Genomic DNA, 17,763 nt, shown 5'->3' on the forward strand with positions numbered 1-17,763 from the left:
CATTTGTGGGTTGGTCCTTGCCCAGATATGATCTCACGTTCTCTGTGGGTTCTTTGCTCCTCAAATCATCGTATGAGGACTCAATTTGCTCACTCCACTTTTGTTGTTTAGAGATTCAATGGTTTCTTTGTTGTATGTTGTTTAGAGATCTCACGTCAGATGACCAGATTCAATCAATATCATGTTCATATCAAGGTAGTGAAGGTTTTTCTTCACACATTCGGTTCAAGACCAATTCAAGTTCAACCAAATCGGTTTGGTTCATCTAAGGTCGGTTCAGTTCAGTCAAGCCTTTGTTTGGTTCATTTAAGCCCCACTTGAAATTCCAAGAAAGAAAGAAAAAACCAAAGATTTTTCAAGATTTTGCAAGAATTAACTATTTTTTAGCAAAGATTTCCAAGAAACAAACCAACAGTTAGTATAGGCAAGAAAATCAATTTTACTCCAAAAACAATGTTGGAATTCTGACTCAAGTGATTCAGAAGAAGAATTCCGACATACTACTTTTGCTCATGCCCGATTTTCTCAAAGAACCTATCATTATCCATATTGGAAATTTGATTCTAGTGATTCTAGTGATTCTGATGATGTTTCTAAGACAGTCTGGGATGGAATAAGAAAGCAACAATAGCGAAAAAGAATTCAACGATCCAATCAAACCCATTTTTCAAGAAATCGACGTAAATATTAGGAGTTAGATGAATTAAAGAATCGTCAAGAATCATCAATAAGGGATGTTTACAACCCAAGAAAAACGTTCAAGACTCGAAATTACTCTTTCGGTTATGAAACACGACCAAAAAAGGTTGATTCAAGAAAATCAATGGATGAGTCCTATACCTACTACGAGATTGAAACATCTCCAAAAATCCAACAAAATGACTACTGCGATCCCGTAGCATTGGATGAAATAAAAAATAAATAAATAAATAAAACAAAAAAATAAACAAACAAACAAACAAAACAAATACAACGTTCATAGGGAAAAAGACTCAACATATTGATCAATTATCAATTCATTTGCAAGAGTTCAAGAATAGATTGATTTCATGTACGGAAGAAAAAACAAAAGAGTCACGATTGGAAATTTTCAAATAGAAGATCTTAAAGATAAATTTGAGAAAAATCTTGTTGAGACCCATATAGTTGACGGAGGTGATTGGGACAAAAATCACGTGAACGAAGTAGAAAATTAAAAAAAAATATAAGAATTTGAAAATGTTGATTCGGAAGTAGTCTCGAGTGAAGAAGAAAAATCCAACGAAGAAGATGGAAAAGAGGTATCGAACATCAAAACTCTAAACATCGAGGCAGAAATCAAAAAAATGACCAAGAACGACACACGATTGCATTGAGAATCATTTACCATAACGTCAAAGAACTTGAAGCAAAAGATGAAGAAAATGTGATTCTTGAAAGGTTCTCTTCGAAAGCTAATTCTTTTGTAATTGGTCATATAATTACGGTTTTGAATGAGCTTGATGGAAATTTCTTTTTTGGGTTTATAGCCAATGGAGAAGTTCATCTTTTGGTGGCAATATCGGATTTTTTGTCTCAGATTTATCTTTTAATCAGAATAATTTTGTTAAAAATGTAAGAGGTTGGTTTGGTCATATGCCATTGAACGCATTTATTTTACTTCTTGATCGTTTCATTCTTTCATTTTAGAACTTGAGGACAAGTTTTCTTTTTGATGGGGTAGAATGATGTAAGAAGAATACAGGTTAATTAGGTAATTAGCAATATTTTAGTTTAATTCCCTTTTTACCCCACTTGTAATAGAACTCCATAAATAGGAACATTCCCCTCTTGTATGAAACACGTTATCATTCTAATAAAAGATTCACAATCTTGATTCTCGAAAGGTTACTCCTTGAGGCTACTTAGGCTACATCAACTCCAGTCCAAGCCATCAAAGGTAAAGTGGGGACTAAAACCTTTCTTGTAGAATCCAACAATCTTTTCAATAATCTCATCTTCTCTAAGGAGGATTTACCCCTTTGTTGTTTTCCAACATAGTAATGACATTTTTCTTTTTACGAGCTGAAGTCCATCTATAGAAAAAGAAGGAATTCTCATCCCCTTCTTGAAGCCACTGTAACTTACTTTTTGGAGCAAGTACGTTGCTCTCTATACATAACCTCAGCTAAATCAACCTGACACACTTCCCTTTCCTTTCTATTTTCTTTCGAGAAAACATCTCCCTCTTCTAAGGTATCAAGCCTCTCTAACTTCAGTTAGGGTCTTCTCTTGGCGGCTAACATTGCCAAAAACCTCCTTGTTCCAAGTTTTCAAGATATCCTTCCGGCCTTTCAATTTTTCCATGAAAGCATAATTGGTCACCATTCAACCTTTCAAACCACCCCACCAATTCTCCAAATTCTTGTTAAAAGAGTTATGATCCAGCCACATATTTTCAAATCTGAAAGAAGTGGGCCCCATGACTGAGCACCCACGCGTAACAAGATGGGGAAGTGATCTAAAGTAATCCGAGGAAGCCTATCAACAATAACATTTCGAAAGAACTCCATTCAAGGCTTAGACAGCAGGAATCTATCATCTTGGAGGCAATAAAACAATCACCCAATCTAGACCAAGAGAAAGAACCATTTCTCATAGGAGTATCAAGGAGGTTCATCTCTCCAATTAAGGAATTAAAGAATTTCATGCTTTTATGATTCTGCCACCTGTACTTTTCTCCAAGACCCATTTTTGACAACATTAAAGTCACCACCAACAGAAAAAAAAGCTATTATAGCGCCCATGTAGATCAGAGAGCTCCTTCTAGAACTTGTTTCTTTTTCTATAAGAGCAAGCTCATAAACTCCTGTTATCCACCCATCAATGTCAAGAAAAGAATTGAAATGAATGGAAATGGAAAATTGACCTTGTATGGACTTGATCACCTAAATAGAATCTTCTTTGTCAATCATGCCCAGCTTGTTGCACAGATAACTTATTCTTGTTCCGTTTACTGTTTTAGTAAGTAGATCTCCCAATTGATCACCAGCCTTCACATATCCTATAGATATCAACCCTTCTTGTATTTTCTCGCGAATAAAATGACAATCCAATTCAATATGTTTAGTTCGTTCATGAAACACGGGATTGGATGCAATATGAAGAGCTGCTTGATTATCACACCATAATTTAGCTGGCACAATAACATTTAAGCCCATCTCAGACAAAAGGTGATATATCCACACTATTTCACACACAGATTGTGCCATCGCTCTATATTCTGACTCAGCACTCGAACAGGAAACTACATTTTGTTTCTTACTTTTCCACGACACCAAGTTCCCTCCTACAAAAACACAATATCCAGAAGTTGATCTCCTATCTTCTCGAGATCTAGCTCAATCAGCATCTGAAAAACATTCAACTCTTGTATGACCATGATCTCTATATAAGATCCCACGTCCAGGTGTAGATTTTAGGTAACATAGGATTTGTTCAACTGCAGCCCAATGATCCACAGTAGGAGAAGCCATAAACTGGCTAACAATACTCACAAAATAAGTAATGTCAGGTCGTGTCACTGTTAAATAGTTCAACTTCTCAACTAACCTCCTATATCTCTCAAGATCTTTAAACACTTCTCCTTCCTTTGTAGGTTGCAAATTTGGTATCATCGGAGTACTACATGGTTTGACTCCTAGTTTACCTGTCTCAGATAATAAATCAAGTACGTATTTTCGTTGATATAGGTAAATACCTTTCTTGCTTCTCATCACTTCAATACCCAAAAAAAGTAATATCATTTCCAATGATAACGATATCATCAACATATACAACAAGCAAAGTAATACCATTGTCAGATCGTCGATAGAATACAGAATGATCAGACGTGCTCTTCTTCATACCAAAACATTCGAGTGTTTGACTAAACTTACCAAACCATGCATGAGGACTTTGTTTTAGTCCATACAAGGATTTTTGAAGCCGACATACCTTATTAGTCTCCCCCTGAACAACAAACCCAGGTGGTTGCTCCGTATAGACTTCCTCTTGAAGATCACCATGTAGAAAAGCATTCTTAATGTCAAGTTGAGCAAAGGCCAATTGTAAGTAGCAGCCATCGAGATAAACAATCGAATGGAAGTTAATTTAGCAACAGGAGAAAATGTGTTAGAATAATCAATCCCATAAATCTGAGCATAACCTTTGACAACCAAACGAGCTTTCAACCGAGCCACTATCCCAGCAGGATTAACCTTGATAGCAAACACCCATTTACACCCAATAGCCTTCTTTCCATCCGGACGTGAAACTAGATCCCAAGTACCATTATCATTCAAAGCAGTCATCTCCTCAATCATTGCACTACGCCACCCAGGATGAGATAACGCTTCATTGACAGATTTAGGGATAAAGGTGGAATCAAGCAATGTAAGAAAAGAATAAATGGGAGAAGATAACTGGTTATACGAAACAAACGAAGAAATAGGATAAGTACAAGTGCGTTTACTTTTCGAAGGGTAAAGGGAAGATCATCACTCGGTCCCGAATTAGATGTCGAAGAAGCCAGTGGCGGAGGACATGGATCTTAGGACGACTGGAATAGACTCGAATAACTGGGGGATCAAAAGGAAAAGATACAGAGGAATGTGAAGGAGAAGAAGTAACCTCGTAGATAAAAAGATCGTCATCCTCCCTCGGACACAGACTCAACGGTGATGGACTAAAGGGTATATCTTCGAAGAATGTAACATCTGGAGATACAAGATACCTGTTCAGAGTAGGACAATAACAACAATAACCCTTTTGAACACGTGAATAGCCTAAGAAAATGCATTTCAAAGATTTTGGATCTAATTTAGTACGATTTGGACGAATATCCCGAACAAAACAAACACAACCAAAGATCTTAGGAGCAACGGGAAACAAAGATTTTGTAGGAAAAAGTACGATAAGGAATCTCTCCATTTAGGAGAGAGGAAGGCATTCTATTAATCAAGAAGCAAGCAGTAGACACAACATCAGCCCAAAAAATCTTTGGAACATGCATTTGGAAGGATAAGGCATGGGTTGTTTCAAGGAGGTGTCTGTTCTTTCTTTCAGCAATCCCATTTTGAGATGGAGTGTCTGTACAAGAAGATTGGTGAATAATGCCATGACCACACAAGTAAGATCCAAGTACGTGAGAGAAATATTCACCAACATTGTCAGTTTGCAAGGTTTTCATAGAGACATTAAATTGATTTTGAATCTCAGCATGAAAAGCACAAAAATGAGACAATAACTCAGAATGATTTTTCATTAAATATAACCAAGTTACACGAGAATAATCATCAACAAAGGTAACAAAGTAACAAAAACTTGTTTGAGACACGACAGGATAAGGACCCCAAATATCGGAATGAACTAACTCAAAAGGAGCACTAGCTCGTTTATGAACCCTAGGACTAGAACTAAGATGATGAAATTATGAAAACTGACACGAATCACAATTCAAAGACGATAAGGAACGAAATTCTGGATGAAATTCTGTTGATCCTTTGGTTTCAATCTTGGATATATATATTCGCCTTTATTTTCAAGTACACATCTTTTGTACTATATCTTAATGATTAATAAAGGTCGTTTCCTTTTCAAAAAAAAAAATTCTTCAACACAAATAATGACGGATGACCCAAACAACAATGAACATCAAACGGGGATATTACTCCAGGACAAGCCACAGCTCTCGGTATCTGATTGTCAAAGACGTAAAGACCCCCCGACTCATGTCCTCTACCAATAATCTTCTTCGTCATACGATCATGAAACAAGCAATAACCAGGAAAAAACGAGACAAAGCAATTAAGGCCACGAGTAAGTTGGCTAATAGAAATTAAATTAAAGGACAAATGAGGCAAATGTAAGAAAGAGGACAAAGAGAGTGATAGAGTGAGAGAAATGGTGTCGGATCCAAGGACAGGGGAGATTGATCCATCTACCAAGGTGACAGACGGAGATGAGACGGGAGACAGAGGCATAGAAAATAGGTTACAATTACCTGTCATATGGGCGGTGGCCCCAGAGTATACAACCCATTTGGTAGATGATGTAAGAAGACATTTCGTATTACCTGTCTCGGCAATGGTGGCAACAGGATTAGATGAAGAAGATGCCTGCAATGATTCATGGAAAACTTGAAATTTAGCAAAGTCGTCAGCAGAGATGGTAACAGATTTTTCAGCCATATCGCTGGTGGAAGCTATTTGAGCATGCTGAGATCGTTGATTCTTATCCAACAATTTTCGACAATCACATTTCATATGTCCTGGCTTACAAAAATAGTGACATACGATTTCCGACGAATCAGATTTCTGATTATCATAACTAGGTTTTTGAAAGTAGTTAGCTGTCCCTGAAGTGCCACGGAAGGTATTATTATTCTTACTTATAAGGACACTGTTCGGTTGAGAAACATACGAACTTAACTAAGAACTCTCAATACAAAGAACACGACTGAAGGCTTCTTCTAATGATGGAATTTCAGAGTCAGAAAGAATCTGTGTTTTAGCCATTCCAAACTCAAGGGAAAGTCCATTCAAAAATATCATAACAGTCATCTTTTCTCGCTGAGCTTGTTGAACTTTGACATCGAGACTATATGGCAACAATAAGGCAAGTTCAGCAGCTGTTTTCTTAAGTCTCATAAAATAACTTGTAACAAATTCTACTTTCTGTTCCACTCGAAAGAATTGCATATAGACATCAAACATTCTATAAACATGTTCTTTTCCAGAGTACAGAAATTCTAAGAATTCTAAGAGTTCTTTCACAAAATCACAATGATCTACCAAACCAACAACCTCACTCTCAATAGAATTCTTAATTTGAAGATAAAGTCGAGCGTCATCATGAAGCCAAGCCTTTTTCTTTTCATCTTTCAGTGGTTCCTCCATCACATGATCATCCATATTTGTACTAAACAAGTAAAACTGAATCGTTCGACGCCAATCATAGTAATTTGATCCATTTAATTTGTGTTTAGTTATCTTCGATGCCAAGGGAATTACATTAGAGACGACCATATGCTTCACTTCATCCATTATGAGCTAACAAGTAATTTGTAGACCTCACAAGTAGAAAGAACAAACCAAAATCGAAATCAAAGACAAACAAAAGAGCAAAACTACTCCAAGCTGAACAAAACAGCAACAAAACCTAAACACAAACAGGTATTTTATCCAAATAACTCACAACCAAGCAGATTTCGATGAAAACAAACACACAGAGTGATCAGAAATGACGAGCCGAGAAGAACCCAACTGGTTGAAAGTGGAGACGAAGCTCCACGCGTTCCCACGTGCCAGCGCATGGCAACGGAAGACTACTATTTTGGCGGCGTGTGAGTTCCATGCGCAGCTGTTTCCAGTGACGAACGGCTACAGACTTGATCGGATGGTGGCAGCGCTTCTCCTGGGATGGGTGGTGAGACAAACAGCCACTCAAAACTTGATGACTCAACTCAAACCCTAACCTTGTGAGAAGCGTAAACCCTAGCATAGCCGTCGAACAAATATTCTAAACCCTAGATGTCTTTGATACCATGTACTCAGACGTTTAGAGAGAATGATAATTCTTATTCACTTAATCAGACTAAAGATACATATATATAGGTAATTAAGAAACCCTAGTCTAGGAGATATGAAATTACAATCAAGGATACCTAATTAAATTTACAATATAAATACATGTTAATAAATACATATCATAACACTTTTCACATAATCAGAATTCCCCCAAACAAATCAATGGCACTCGCAACCACCTACCCAATTCGATGACTACTCCAAATGGACTAAACAATTTTCCTATCTATGTCACTACGTTTTGTTTCCTGGAGAATGACCACATCTGGATTAAATTTGCTAGCAGATCTTTGACCAGATCTCTTTTGAGGTAAGCATTAAAACCCCAAACATTCCACGAAAGCACTAACATAGAGAAACCGCCAAGCCCTGATCTCTAATACTTCTACTTGCTATAGGGTTTTTTTCCCAACTACTTCGTAAAGAGTTTACTTCTCTATTCAACTTCTTGTTTAGGCCCCCGTTGTTCTTTTGTACATTACCGGGCATATTGGAGAATATCAGTTAATTTAGGCTTTTAGCTAATTGTACCTATATTAATATTCTATTGTTAGTTAGTCTTCGTAACCTCCCAGTGCTTTGTGCATAAATACAACACCTGTATACTGAAACAAAATATCAGTGGATAAATTCAATTGGTAAATTTCGACAATATTATCTCTCTTATTTGAACCACTGGATAAATAATATTATCTTTCCCTTTTTAGAATGCTAGTCAACTTTTTTTTTTTTGAACAAGAGACAATTTTTCATTGATGAAATTCAATGAAAAGATACTAATACTCGATAGATACAAAACTCCACCGAGGAGAGCGAAACGTAAAGAATAGACAAAACATCAAGCAAAACATAATTGGAACAATTCTATAACTAAAAATCACATCAAGAATGTACAAATTCAAACTAATAAAGGAATGGAACCTACCAGTTGAGATCAATGCCCTGAACAGAGTAGCAAGAAAAGGATGTAGTAAGAAAGCACCAAAGAGAGGCATTAAGGCGAACTACAGCAAGGACGACTGAGCTAGAACAATACTTTTCTTAAAAAATTCTCAGATTTCTTTCCAACCACAATCCTGACAGCAAGGCTTTCACAGCATTTATCCAAATAAGGTGTGACCATACTAAAAAAGGTCCCTCACGCAGCTGAAGTTATTTTCAACACTTGAGTCAAAAACCCAAGATAATCTGAATAAATTAAGAAGCTTGCACCAGCATGTAAATGAGAAAGGGCAAGTTAAAAAAAAATATAGTTGTAGCTTTCCACATTCAAATGACATAGAAATCAAATTGATGGCCGAAGGCAAGAATTAGCTAATTTTTTCTAAAGAACACCAGCTGTGTTGAGGCTCGGCTGTGAAACTCTCAAAGAACTACATCGCAAAGTCCTCTTTGCAACGATCCCAAAACTTGATGAAGAATTCGGCTGTAAAGCCATCAGGACTGGGGGCTTTGTTTTACCCAAAGTGTGCACTGCTTTCCAACTTTGTTGCCAAGTAACGATAAAAATAACCAGAAATGGCATTCCTTTCTTTTAACTACTGCAGCTTGCATTTTTGTATTAAAATCCGTTTTTCAACTATATAAGTCCTTAAATTCTCCTTTGGCAAAATAAAGAGCTTGTAGTTCCTTGGAGTAATCTTCAGAAATTAAGAACTGATCCAATAAAGAGTGAACACAGTGCAGCCCTCTGATCTTGACCAAGAAAAATCACCATTAGATAAGGGAAGCTCCACCAAGCTTAGATTGTCAATTACTTTGTTGAACTGGAGCATACTTCTTGAGACTACCAATTGGGATTCTTTCATGCATCCAACAAATAACATTAAAGTCTCCTCCAATACACCAAGAACCACAGCAAAGAATGGATAAAGAATGAATTTCAGTCCACAACAAGGATCTTTCTTGGTAATCAATTGGCCCATAAACATTGGTAACCCAAAAACTAGTATTGGACAGAAGAAAAATGAATTGAGAGAGAAAATGAACCTTTATGATCTTCAATTAGTCAGTTAATAGAACATTGAAAAGTTAATGGGGACTTCTTGTAGAAAAATATGGAGGATGGTTCCCTTGGTCAAGTGGGAGGCTGTTTTGAAGCTAATTGAGGTCGAGAGTTTCGCATCAGGAACTTATGATTAGGTAATGAGGTTCTGGCAAAATGGTTATGGAAATCTCTTTACAGAGTCTAATACTCTGTAGTGGAAGATTATTGTGAGCAAGTATGGATACCCTTTTGAATGAGTTTCAAGTAGTAGGCTTAAGGTTTCTAGCAAAAACCTCAAGGGTTCGTTTGGATTGACTAAAAAAAAAGTGTTTTTCAAAAAAGTCATTTTTTTTAACTCTTTGGATAAAAAAAAAAATGTTTAAAATACACTTTAAAAGTGTTTTAAAAGCTAATTTGAGTGGTTGACAAATATTTCAATTTTTCTAAAATGACTACTTTCAAAATTAAACACTTGAAAAGTTAAACCAAACACACCTTAAATCTGTTTTTCTTCTAGTTTTCCCTTATTCTCCTAGTTTGTTAAGTGTTCTATTGGGGACCGTTCGAATACCTATCTTTGAAAAGATTTGTGGGTTGGAGAGAGACCCCTATGTGCCTTGTTTCCAAATCTTTATCATTTTTCTGATAAGAGGATGCATTCAGTAACCACTGTTTTGCCCTCTTTTAATAACTCCTTGTCTTTCCTGGGTTTGTAGCCAACCACTGTTTTGCCCCATTTTAATAACTCCTTGCTTTTCCTGGGTTTGCAACCACTATTGTGCCATCTTTTAATAACTCCTTGCTTTTCCTTGGCTTGCAACCACTATTTTGCCTCTTTTAATAACTCCTTTTCCTGAGTTTCCACCACTCCCTCACTTACTGAGATGCCGTTGAGGTTGTTCATCTCCTTCCTATTATTCGTGACCAAATGACTTGTCATGGGAGAAGGGATTCAAGGCTTTGGTTTCGGAAGCCTTATGAAACTTCCTTTCTTTTTTCCATATCCTTTGCGCCAGGAGCCTTTCCATTCTCCTCCCTATGGAAAGTTAAAATTCCTATTCTTTGGCTTACATGTTTCGCATGGGAAAGTGAACACTCAAGAACCCTCCAAAGCCTCCTCTTTTGTACTGCAACTGCAATGGTGTGTTCTTTACACTAGGCAAGAGTAGGACCTCAACCATCAACGAAATTGCCTTTATGTATGCTTCCTTTGGTGTCAATTTTTCATAATCTTTGAGGTTGTTATGGCATGTAGCAATGGATGTTGTTCCATGATTGAGAAGGTGCTCCTGAACCCTCCTTTTTGTGACAAAGGAAGAGTCTTGTCCTGAGCTTGTTTTCTTGTCATTTCGAGGGCATTTGGCTTGAGAAGAATAGCATGATCTTTATAAAGGTTGAGTGGTAAAGAGCTCTGGGACGACTACATTTAACTCATTTGTGGGCATCCATTATTCTTATACCTATCAGCTTGACATTATTCTTTCAGTTGAAATTCGTTCCTAAGAACGGTTTTGGGTTTTCTTAGTTGGTGGGCTTGGAAAACGCAATTTCTAATCAAATGAAACTAAAGAGAGCTCAATGGACATGCTTCAAATGATAAACCACTGAACTAAAGAGAGCCCAATGGACATGACAAGCGATTTGTAATGATGTAGCTTAAGACATAAAAGGAAAACTCTCTCCAAGAATCAGATCAAAGCTTTTATTATCAGTCAAAAGTTATCAATATATGAAGACAATCTTTACGACTTTACTTGAACAGGATCTATTCTATAGGTTGTACATCTGTGTCCTTGGGTTCTATGAAGACAATCCTTCTATTTACAGAGGATTAGAAAGCAAAGTAATCCTAATCCTAATCAATCAAAGAAACTAATTCTAATCCTAATAAACCAAGAAAACTAATCCTAATCCTAATCCTAATCAATCAAGGAAACTAATCCTAAACCAAATCAAGTACAGATTTGACCAAGATATCCTAATTTACCCTAGGCATACTACATCATGTAAGCTTCCAGTTGTCAAAACAACTTGACAGCCATTAGCGTCACAATGTAATATAATTTTAAACGTAAATTTATGTGGCAAAACAACTAGAAAAAGCACACGGTAAAGAGTGGAGGACCAAGAAACTACAAGTAAACATTAGAAACCCTAACAAACTATATTAGAGAGGCCAAATAATAGGGCTAATGACACCAAGAAATTGGACGAGACCAAAAGTGAGAGCAAAAAACCATTATTCCACCTCTTTCGGCCGTCAAAACAAACTAATAGTCATCTGACAAAAGAAGCCTGTGTGTACCACATATGGAAAAACATTAAAAAGGAAATGCTCACCAAAATGTTTACTTGGGTTTTATGGGAGTGTGTGCTGTTCTTTGGGTTCTACAGAGAGAACAGAATAACAAGATGTTAGGGGACTAGAGAGGAATTCTTTTGAGGTTTGGTCACTTGATAGATATCATTGGTATACAGTTTCAAAGACCTTTTGTAACTCTTCTGTAGGCTCTATTTTCTATAGCTATCCCTCATTTAGAGGATTTCCTCCCTCTCTTTTGTGGGTCTGGTTTTTGTAGGTCCTTGTATTCTTTCATTTTTATCCCAATAAAAGTCATCGTTTCTATTAAAAGAACAAAGAGTTTACTGACCTAGACAAATAAAAGGGTTACTAAGTTTATACTGGGGGCAAAAAAGAGGAGTGGGGCTGGAATATGTACCTTTATACATTCTTTTCCTGTATGTTCATCCTGAACAACCACGGCATCCATAAATTTACCCATTGCAACAGTAACAGCCAGGTTGTACTTCTTCTGTATTGGACGACAAAGATCAGTCATGCGACCATGAACTCCTTGAAACAGCCGTTTCAAAGTTTCGACAGCTTGAGATAATTTAGCATCTCTTTCATTTTCATGTCTATCAGCCTTCAGTTCACGCAGTTGGTTTTCAATTTCTCCAATTTTTGACTTTAGGTTTTCATATTTATTCCTGGATCAAGTTAAAAATTAATTATAGCATAAGATTTTTTTGCGTGACATTCAGCTACACTCCTCTAACTAAAATATGTATGTAACAAGTGACAACCTTCAAAGCATGCAATATTTTTAAAAAAAAAAAAAAAAAAAAAAGGAAACAGGACCCTTCAAAGCATGCAATAGAAAGCAATACAATTAACCAGTGACCAGAGCTTGAGAATACTTTAACAGACATCATCATCAGTATAAAATAAATAACTAAAAATACTTAACCTGACATCTCGATGCTTATCTTTCATAGTATGCAAATCCTTTTTCAGATCTGCAAGGTCATCCTTATGTCTAGCTGAACTATCAAGAATCTTCCTCAGTCTTGTTTGCATCTGCTCCTCTTGTGACTCCAATTCATTTTCCCTATTATGTAATTGTTGAAGGTTTTCTTCCAAATTCTTCTGAGCTTCAATATCAGCATGTTGTTGCCTATCCAATACCTCCTTTTCATCTCTTAGTTTTGCAGTTTTCATCCCAGCCTCCTCCTTGCTGCAACATCAAGAGACTAGTTACCAACTACAATAAAAACTAAGGGGAAGGCAAATGTGTGATATCAGGAAAACCAAAGGTCAGTTTTAAAGAAAATATGTCGAACATCAATATAATACCGTCTCTAGATTTTTTTTATGAGAAACCAAGATTTTTTTTTTTAACAAGATACAAAATTTTTCATTAAAGAAATGAAAAAAGATAAATGCTCGAAGCCACAAACTTCACAAGGAAGTGAAAAAGAAAAAATGAAAAAATAAACAATCAATCACTCAAAATAAATTAATAAGGATATATAAAGGCATTCCAACAAAAGTCCTTAGAGAGAACACCCTGTGGATGACTTTGAACCGATGTGAATTTGTTAGGCCCAAAGAGATGCTTGCTTTGAAACGTTCTCCAATTTCTTTCCATCCACAATTTGGATACTGAATAAGGAGAGCAGCTGGCTTTCTGGATAGCAGTTCGGATGTTATAATCAGTCAAGTCCTCACATAGTTTCACTCTTTTGTTTTGAAAATCTGTTTAAGACCATGTAATATCAAACAATAAATCTCATTCTTTGAGGAGCATTTAGAAGGCAGGTTCAGAATCAAAAGTATGGGAAAATGCTTGTGGGCTTATTTGAGGGGGTTCTAAAACTTGTGAATCACAAATGTTTGTGTTTGGAGTGCAGGGTTTGGAAACCTGCTCTGCAACCTGTGTTTGGGGACAGGTAAGAGGTAACTAATGCCTAAGTTGATTTTCAATGATTGTTTTCTGAACTGTATAACCTCTAGTGAGTGTACCATAGAGATCAATTTTTATGATACTATTAAATGAAACATTTAAATTTGTTTCTTTCAAAATTAAATTTGTATTAGCTACTTTTTTTGTACCCCTAATCTAATTCCTTCACTTTGTTGATTTCCAAGAAAATTGCGTAGGAATGTCAATAATTTGGTTTTCTAGAACAAATTTAGCTTTTACTAACAAAATAGGAAAGTTTGAATTTTAGTTTTATAAATAATAATAATAATAATAATAATAATAATAACAAATTAATTTTAAAAAAATCTAGTTTTTCTTTTAATTACTGATTTATCTCTTTTTTTAGGCTAAACTGTAAAAAAAATGTCCTTGAACTTTGTACTTTGTGTCAAAAGTACCCTTAAACTTTCAAAGGTTTTAAAATACCCTTAAACTTCTAAAAAGAGTTCAAAAATACCCTTAAACTTTCAAAAAGAATTCAAAAATACCTTTACCCGTTAGTTTTAGATGGAAAACATTAGTGTTTTGTTTCAAAAATACCCTTAAACTTAAAGAAAAGTTCAAAAACTCTTACTATTAATATATGAACAAAAATCGTTAATACCTCTTTGCAAAAATATGTCTATACTTTCAAAAGTTGCATTAGTACCCCTACCTTAAAATTTATAAATTTAAAAAAAAAAAAAAAAAAATTAAATGCTCTAACCATTTATCTACACCTCATTACCTCCCTCTTCCATTTCATCTCTCTCTTACCTCAATATATGATCTAACACTTCTCTATTTCCTCTCCCTCTTTCTCTACTTCTTGTTAACTGTTGTTTTAACCTCTGTTTATCTCATTAAAAAAAATACACCTTTCAATTAAGGTACATAGATTATTAAAAAATATAAAAATAAATAAATAAAAAGAAGGAAGTACCAAGAGGGCCTTGAACTTAAGTATTTTAAATAACAAAGTTGCATATAGTAGTTGAATCTGCACTCCACCTTTGAAGATTTCTATAAGAATGGTAAGCTTAATGCGTGTATAAAAGAAAACTTCATCTATGTTATTCAAAAGAAGAAAATAGCAGTCAAGGTTAGTGATTACAGGCCAATTAGTTGCTGGCTGAAAGACTAAAATTGGTTATGCCTAGCATTCTAGCTTCTTCCCAAAGTGCCTTCATTGAAGGAAGACAAATTTTGGACCCCATTCTTATTGCTAACGAAGCAGTGGAGGAATATAGAGTGAAAAAGAAGAAGGGGTGGATTCTCAAGCTTGACTTGGAAAAGGCTTTCGACCGTGTTGATTGGGAATTTCTAGAAAAGGTGTTGAGAAGCAAAAACTTTGGTCAGAAATGGATAGATTGGATTATGGGCTGCGTTAAAAATCCAATGTTTTCAGTCTTCATCAATGGTAGACCAAGGGGAAGGGTGGCTGCCACAAGAGGTATTAGGCAAGGTGATCTCCTCTCACCTTTCCTTTTCCTTCTTGTTAGAGAAGTTTTAAGTGCTTTGGTGAAAAGCTTATTCAAGCCAGTCTTTATGAAGGTTTTGTGGTTGGCAAAGACAAAATTCAGATTTCCATCCTCCAATTTACAGATGATACTCTATTATTTTGTAAATATGACAGCACCATGCTTGCAAAACTTAAGCAAACAGTGGAGTTTTTTTATTGTGTTCGTGGCAGAAAGTAAATTGGGATAAATCAGCCCTTTATGGTATAAATGTGGACGAAAATGAGTTGATTTCCACAGCTGCTTCGTTGAATTGTAAGGCTGATCACCTTCCCTTCCTATACCTTGGGCTGCCTTTAGGTGGGTACCCGAAAAAATTGTCCTTTTGGCAACCGGTTTTGGACAATTTTCAAGCTAAATTGGACAAATGGAAACGTTTCAACCTATCAAGAGGAGGTAGAGTCACTTTATGCAAATCAGTATTGTCTAACCTCCCAGCTCATTTTATGTCCATCTTCCAATTGCCTGATGGAGTTGCATCAAAATTGAAGAGGATTACAAGGAATTTCTTTTGGGAAGGACACAATGGCAGCAAGTTAAATCAGCTGGTGAAGTGGGCTTCGGTGCAAAAACCTATGACAGATGGAGGCCTCGGTCTTGGTGGATTCAAAATTATGAATTTAGCACTCCTTGCTAAATGGGGCTAGAGATATTTTAAAGAGGAATGCTCTCTTTGGGGCCAAGTTATCAAAAGCATTCATGGTTCGGATTCTTTTAATTGGCACACGGCAGGTAAAGGGGGCAGAAGTTTGAGAAGCCCGTGGATCAGTATTTCGAAGTCTTGGCTAAAAGTTGAGTCGTTGGCCACTTTTAAACTTGGAAATGGCAGCAGGATTGCATTTTGGTTCGTCCCTTGGGAAGGAGTGGCTCCTTTCAGTACCTTATTTCCAAGTCTCTTCAGAATCACCTTGTTTCCAAATGGTTCGGTTGCTGACCATTGGGACAGCATATTGGCCGCTTGGTCAGTCACCTTTCTTCGTTTGCTTAAAGATGAGGAGATGATTTCTTTTCAAGAGTTGCTTGGGGTTCTTGCAACAAGAAGAGTTTCAGAGGATTTTGATAAAAGGGAGTGGTCCATTTCAGCCTCGAGTCTCTTCACGGTCAATTTCCTTAAATTACACCTTTCCCCATCCTCCCCTTTGGACAATTCTCTTTTCTCGGCCTTGTGGAAGGCTTGTAGCCCCCGAAGGATTAATATTCTAGTCTAGATAATGCTTTTTGGACAGCTGAATGTAGCTACGGTTTTGCAAAGGAAGTTGGCATCCAGCTATATTTCCCCCTCGATCTGCCCTTTGTGCCTTCATTCTTTTGAAGACTCCCTCCACCTTTTCTTTGCGTGTTCCTATTCAGCTTAGTGTTGGGAAAAGTTGCTGTCCTTCTTCAACATTTCTTGGGTTATGAGCAATGATTTTAAGGGAAACTTGCTGCAGCTTTTAGTTGGAACAAATCTCCACAAATCCAGCCGTATATTATGGCTTAATGCGGTCAAAGCTCTTTTGGCAGACCTTTGGTTTGAAAGAAATCAAAGGGTGTTTCATGATAAGGCTCTTGGTTGCCAAGATCGCTTCGAATCCGCCCGACGGCTTGCCTCTTCTTGGTGTATCCTCTCCAAGCATTTTAATAGCTACAGTTTATCATAATTCAATCTCAACTGGAGAGTGTTTGTCTCCCTTCCAAGTGGTGGTTTTTAGCTTCTTCAGTAGTCTGCGGTTTTCTTTGATTTTTCAGACTGTATTGTTCTGTTTTTTCCCGTGTTCGGCCATTTTGGGGGAGTGTAATGTTTTGTTCTATTCTTATTTTTTTAGTTTAGTTTTAGTTTGTTTTTGGATGTGATGAGGGTGCTAAGGGGGTGTCAACCTAGTTGAGACGTTTAGGTACGCTTGCTGATCCGTTTGGTCTTCGGTTGTTATTCTGCTCATTGTATAAACCTCTTGTACTTTGGGCCTTAGCTCACTTTTCTCATATTTTAATGAATTGTTTCCTTTTCAAAAAAAAGGGGGGGGGGGGGGGGGGGGGCGGATTTTGATTTAGAAAATTTGAGAGACTTTGTGGGATCTTATGCTTTAACTTGAAGTTTTGGTTTATATTTTATTGTGAGAGTGGGGGGAGGAGAAAAAAAGGATAACTATATAATTTGTTTTAAAATTGGTGTTTCAAACTCAAGAAAGCTTGAAACAAATAATTGATTTTTGTAAGGCTAAGAGTATTAATGCAATTTTCGAAAGTTCAAGGATACTTTTTAGTATTAACTGTTGTGTTCATATACTAATAGTGAGGTATTTCGAAGTTTTTTTTAATTTAATAGTATTTTTTAAACAAAAAACTAATGGTTACATCCAAAACACAGTGGGAGCATTTTTTAACCCTTTTTTTTTAAGTTTAAGGGTATTTTTTAAACTTTTAAAAGTTCAAGGATATTTTTG

The 17,763-nt window shown here is 36.3% G+C and overlaps 1 protein-coding gene across 1 annotated transcript in view; it reads right to left on the reverse strand.

The window, feature by feature from the left end:
* The window catches only part of TTN8 (Structural maintenance of chromosomes (SMC) family protein), a 46,014-nt gene that overhangs the window by 22,818 nt on the left and 5,433 nt on the right, over window positions 1-17,763 (reverse strand). Inside the window, exons 6-7 of the mRNA XM_039042258.2 lie at window positions 12,825-13,091; window positions 12,294-12,564 (exon numbers count right to left, since the gene is read on the reverse strand). Coding sequence (XP_038898186.1) covers window positions 12,294-12,564; window positions 12,825-13,091 — 538 coding nt within the window. The remainder of the gene's footprint in view (window positions 1-12,293; window positions 12,565-12,824; window positions 13,092-17,763) is intronic.

This window comes from Benincasa hispida, chromosome 9 (genome assembly GCF_027475165.1).
Source record: "Benincasa hispida cultivar pf3 chromosome 9, pf3_genome.v1.1, whole genome shotgun sequence".
NCBI classification, from domain to species: domain Eukaryota; kingdom Viridiplantae; phylum Streptophyta; class Magnoliopsida; order Cucurbitales; family Cucurbitaceae; genus Benincasa; species Benincasa hispida.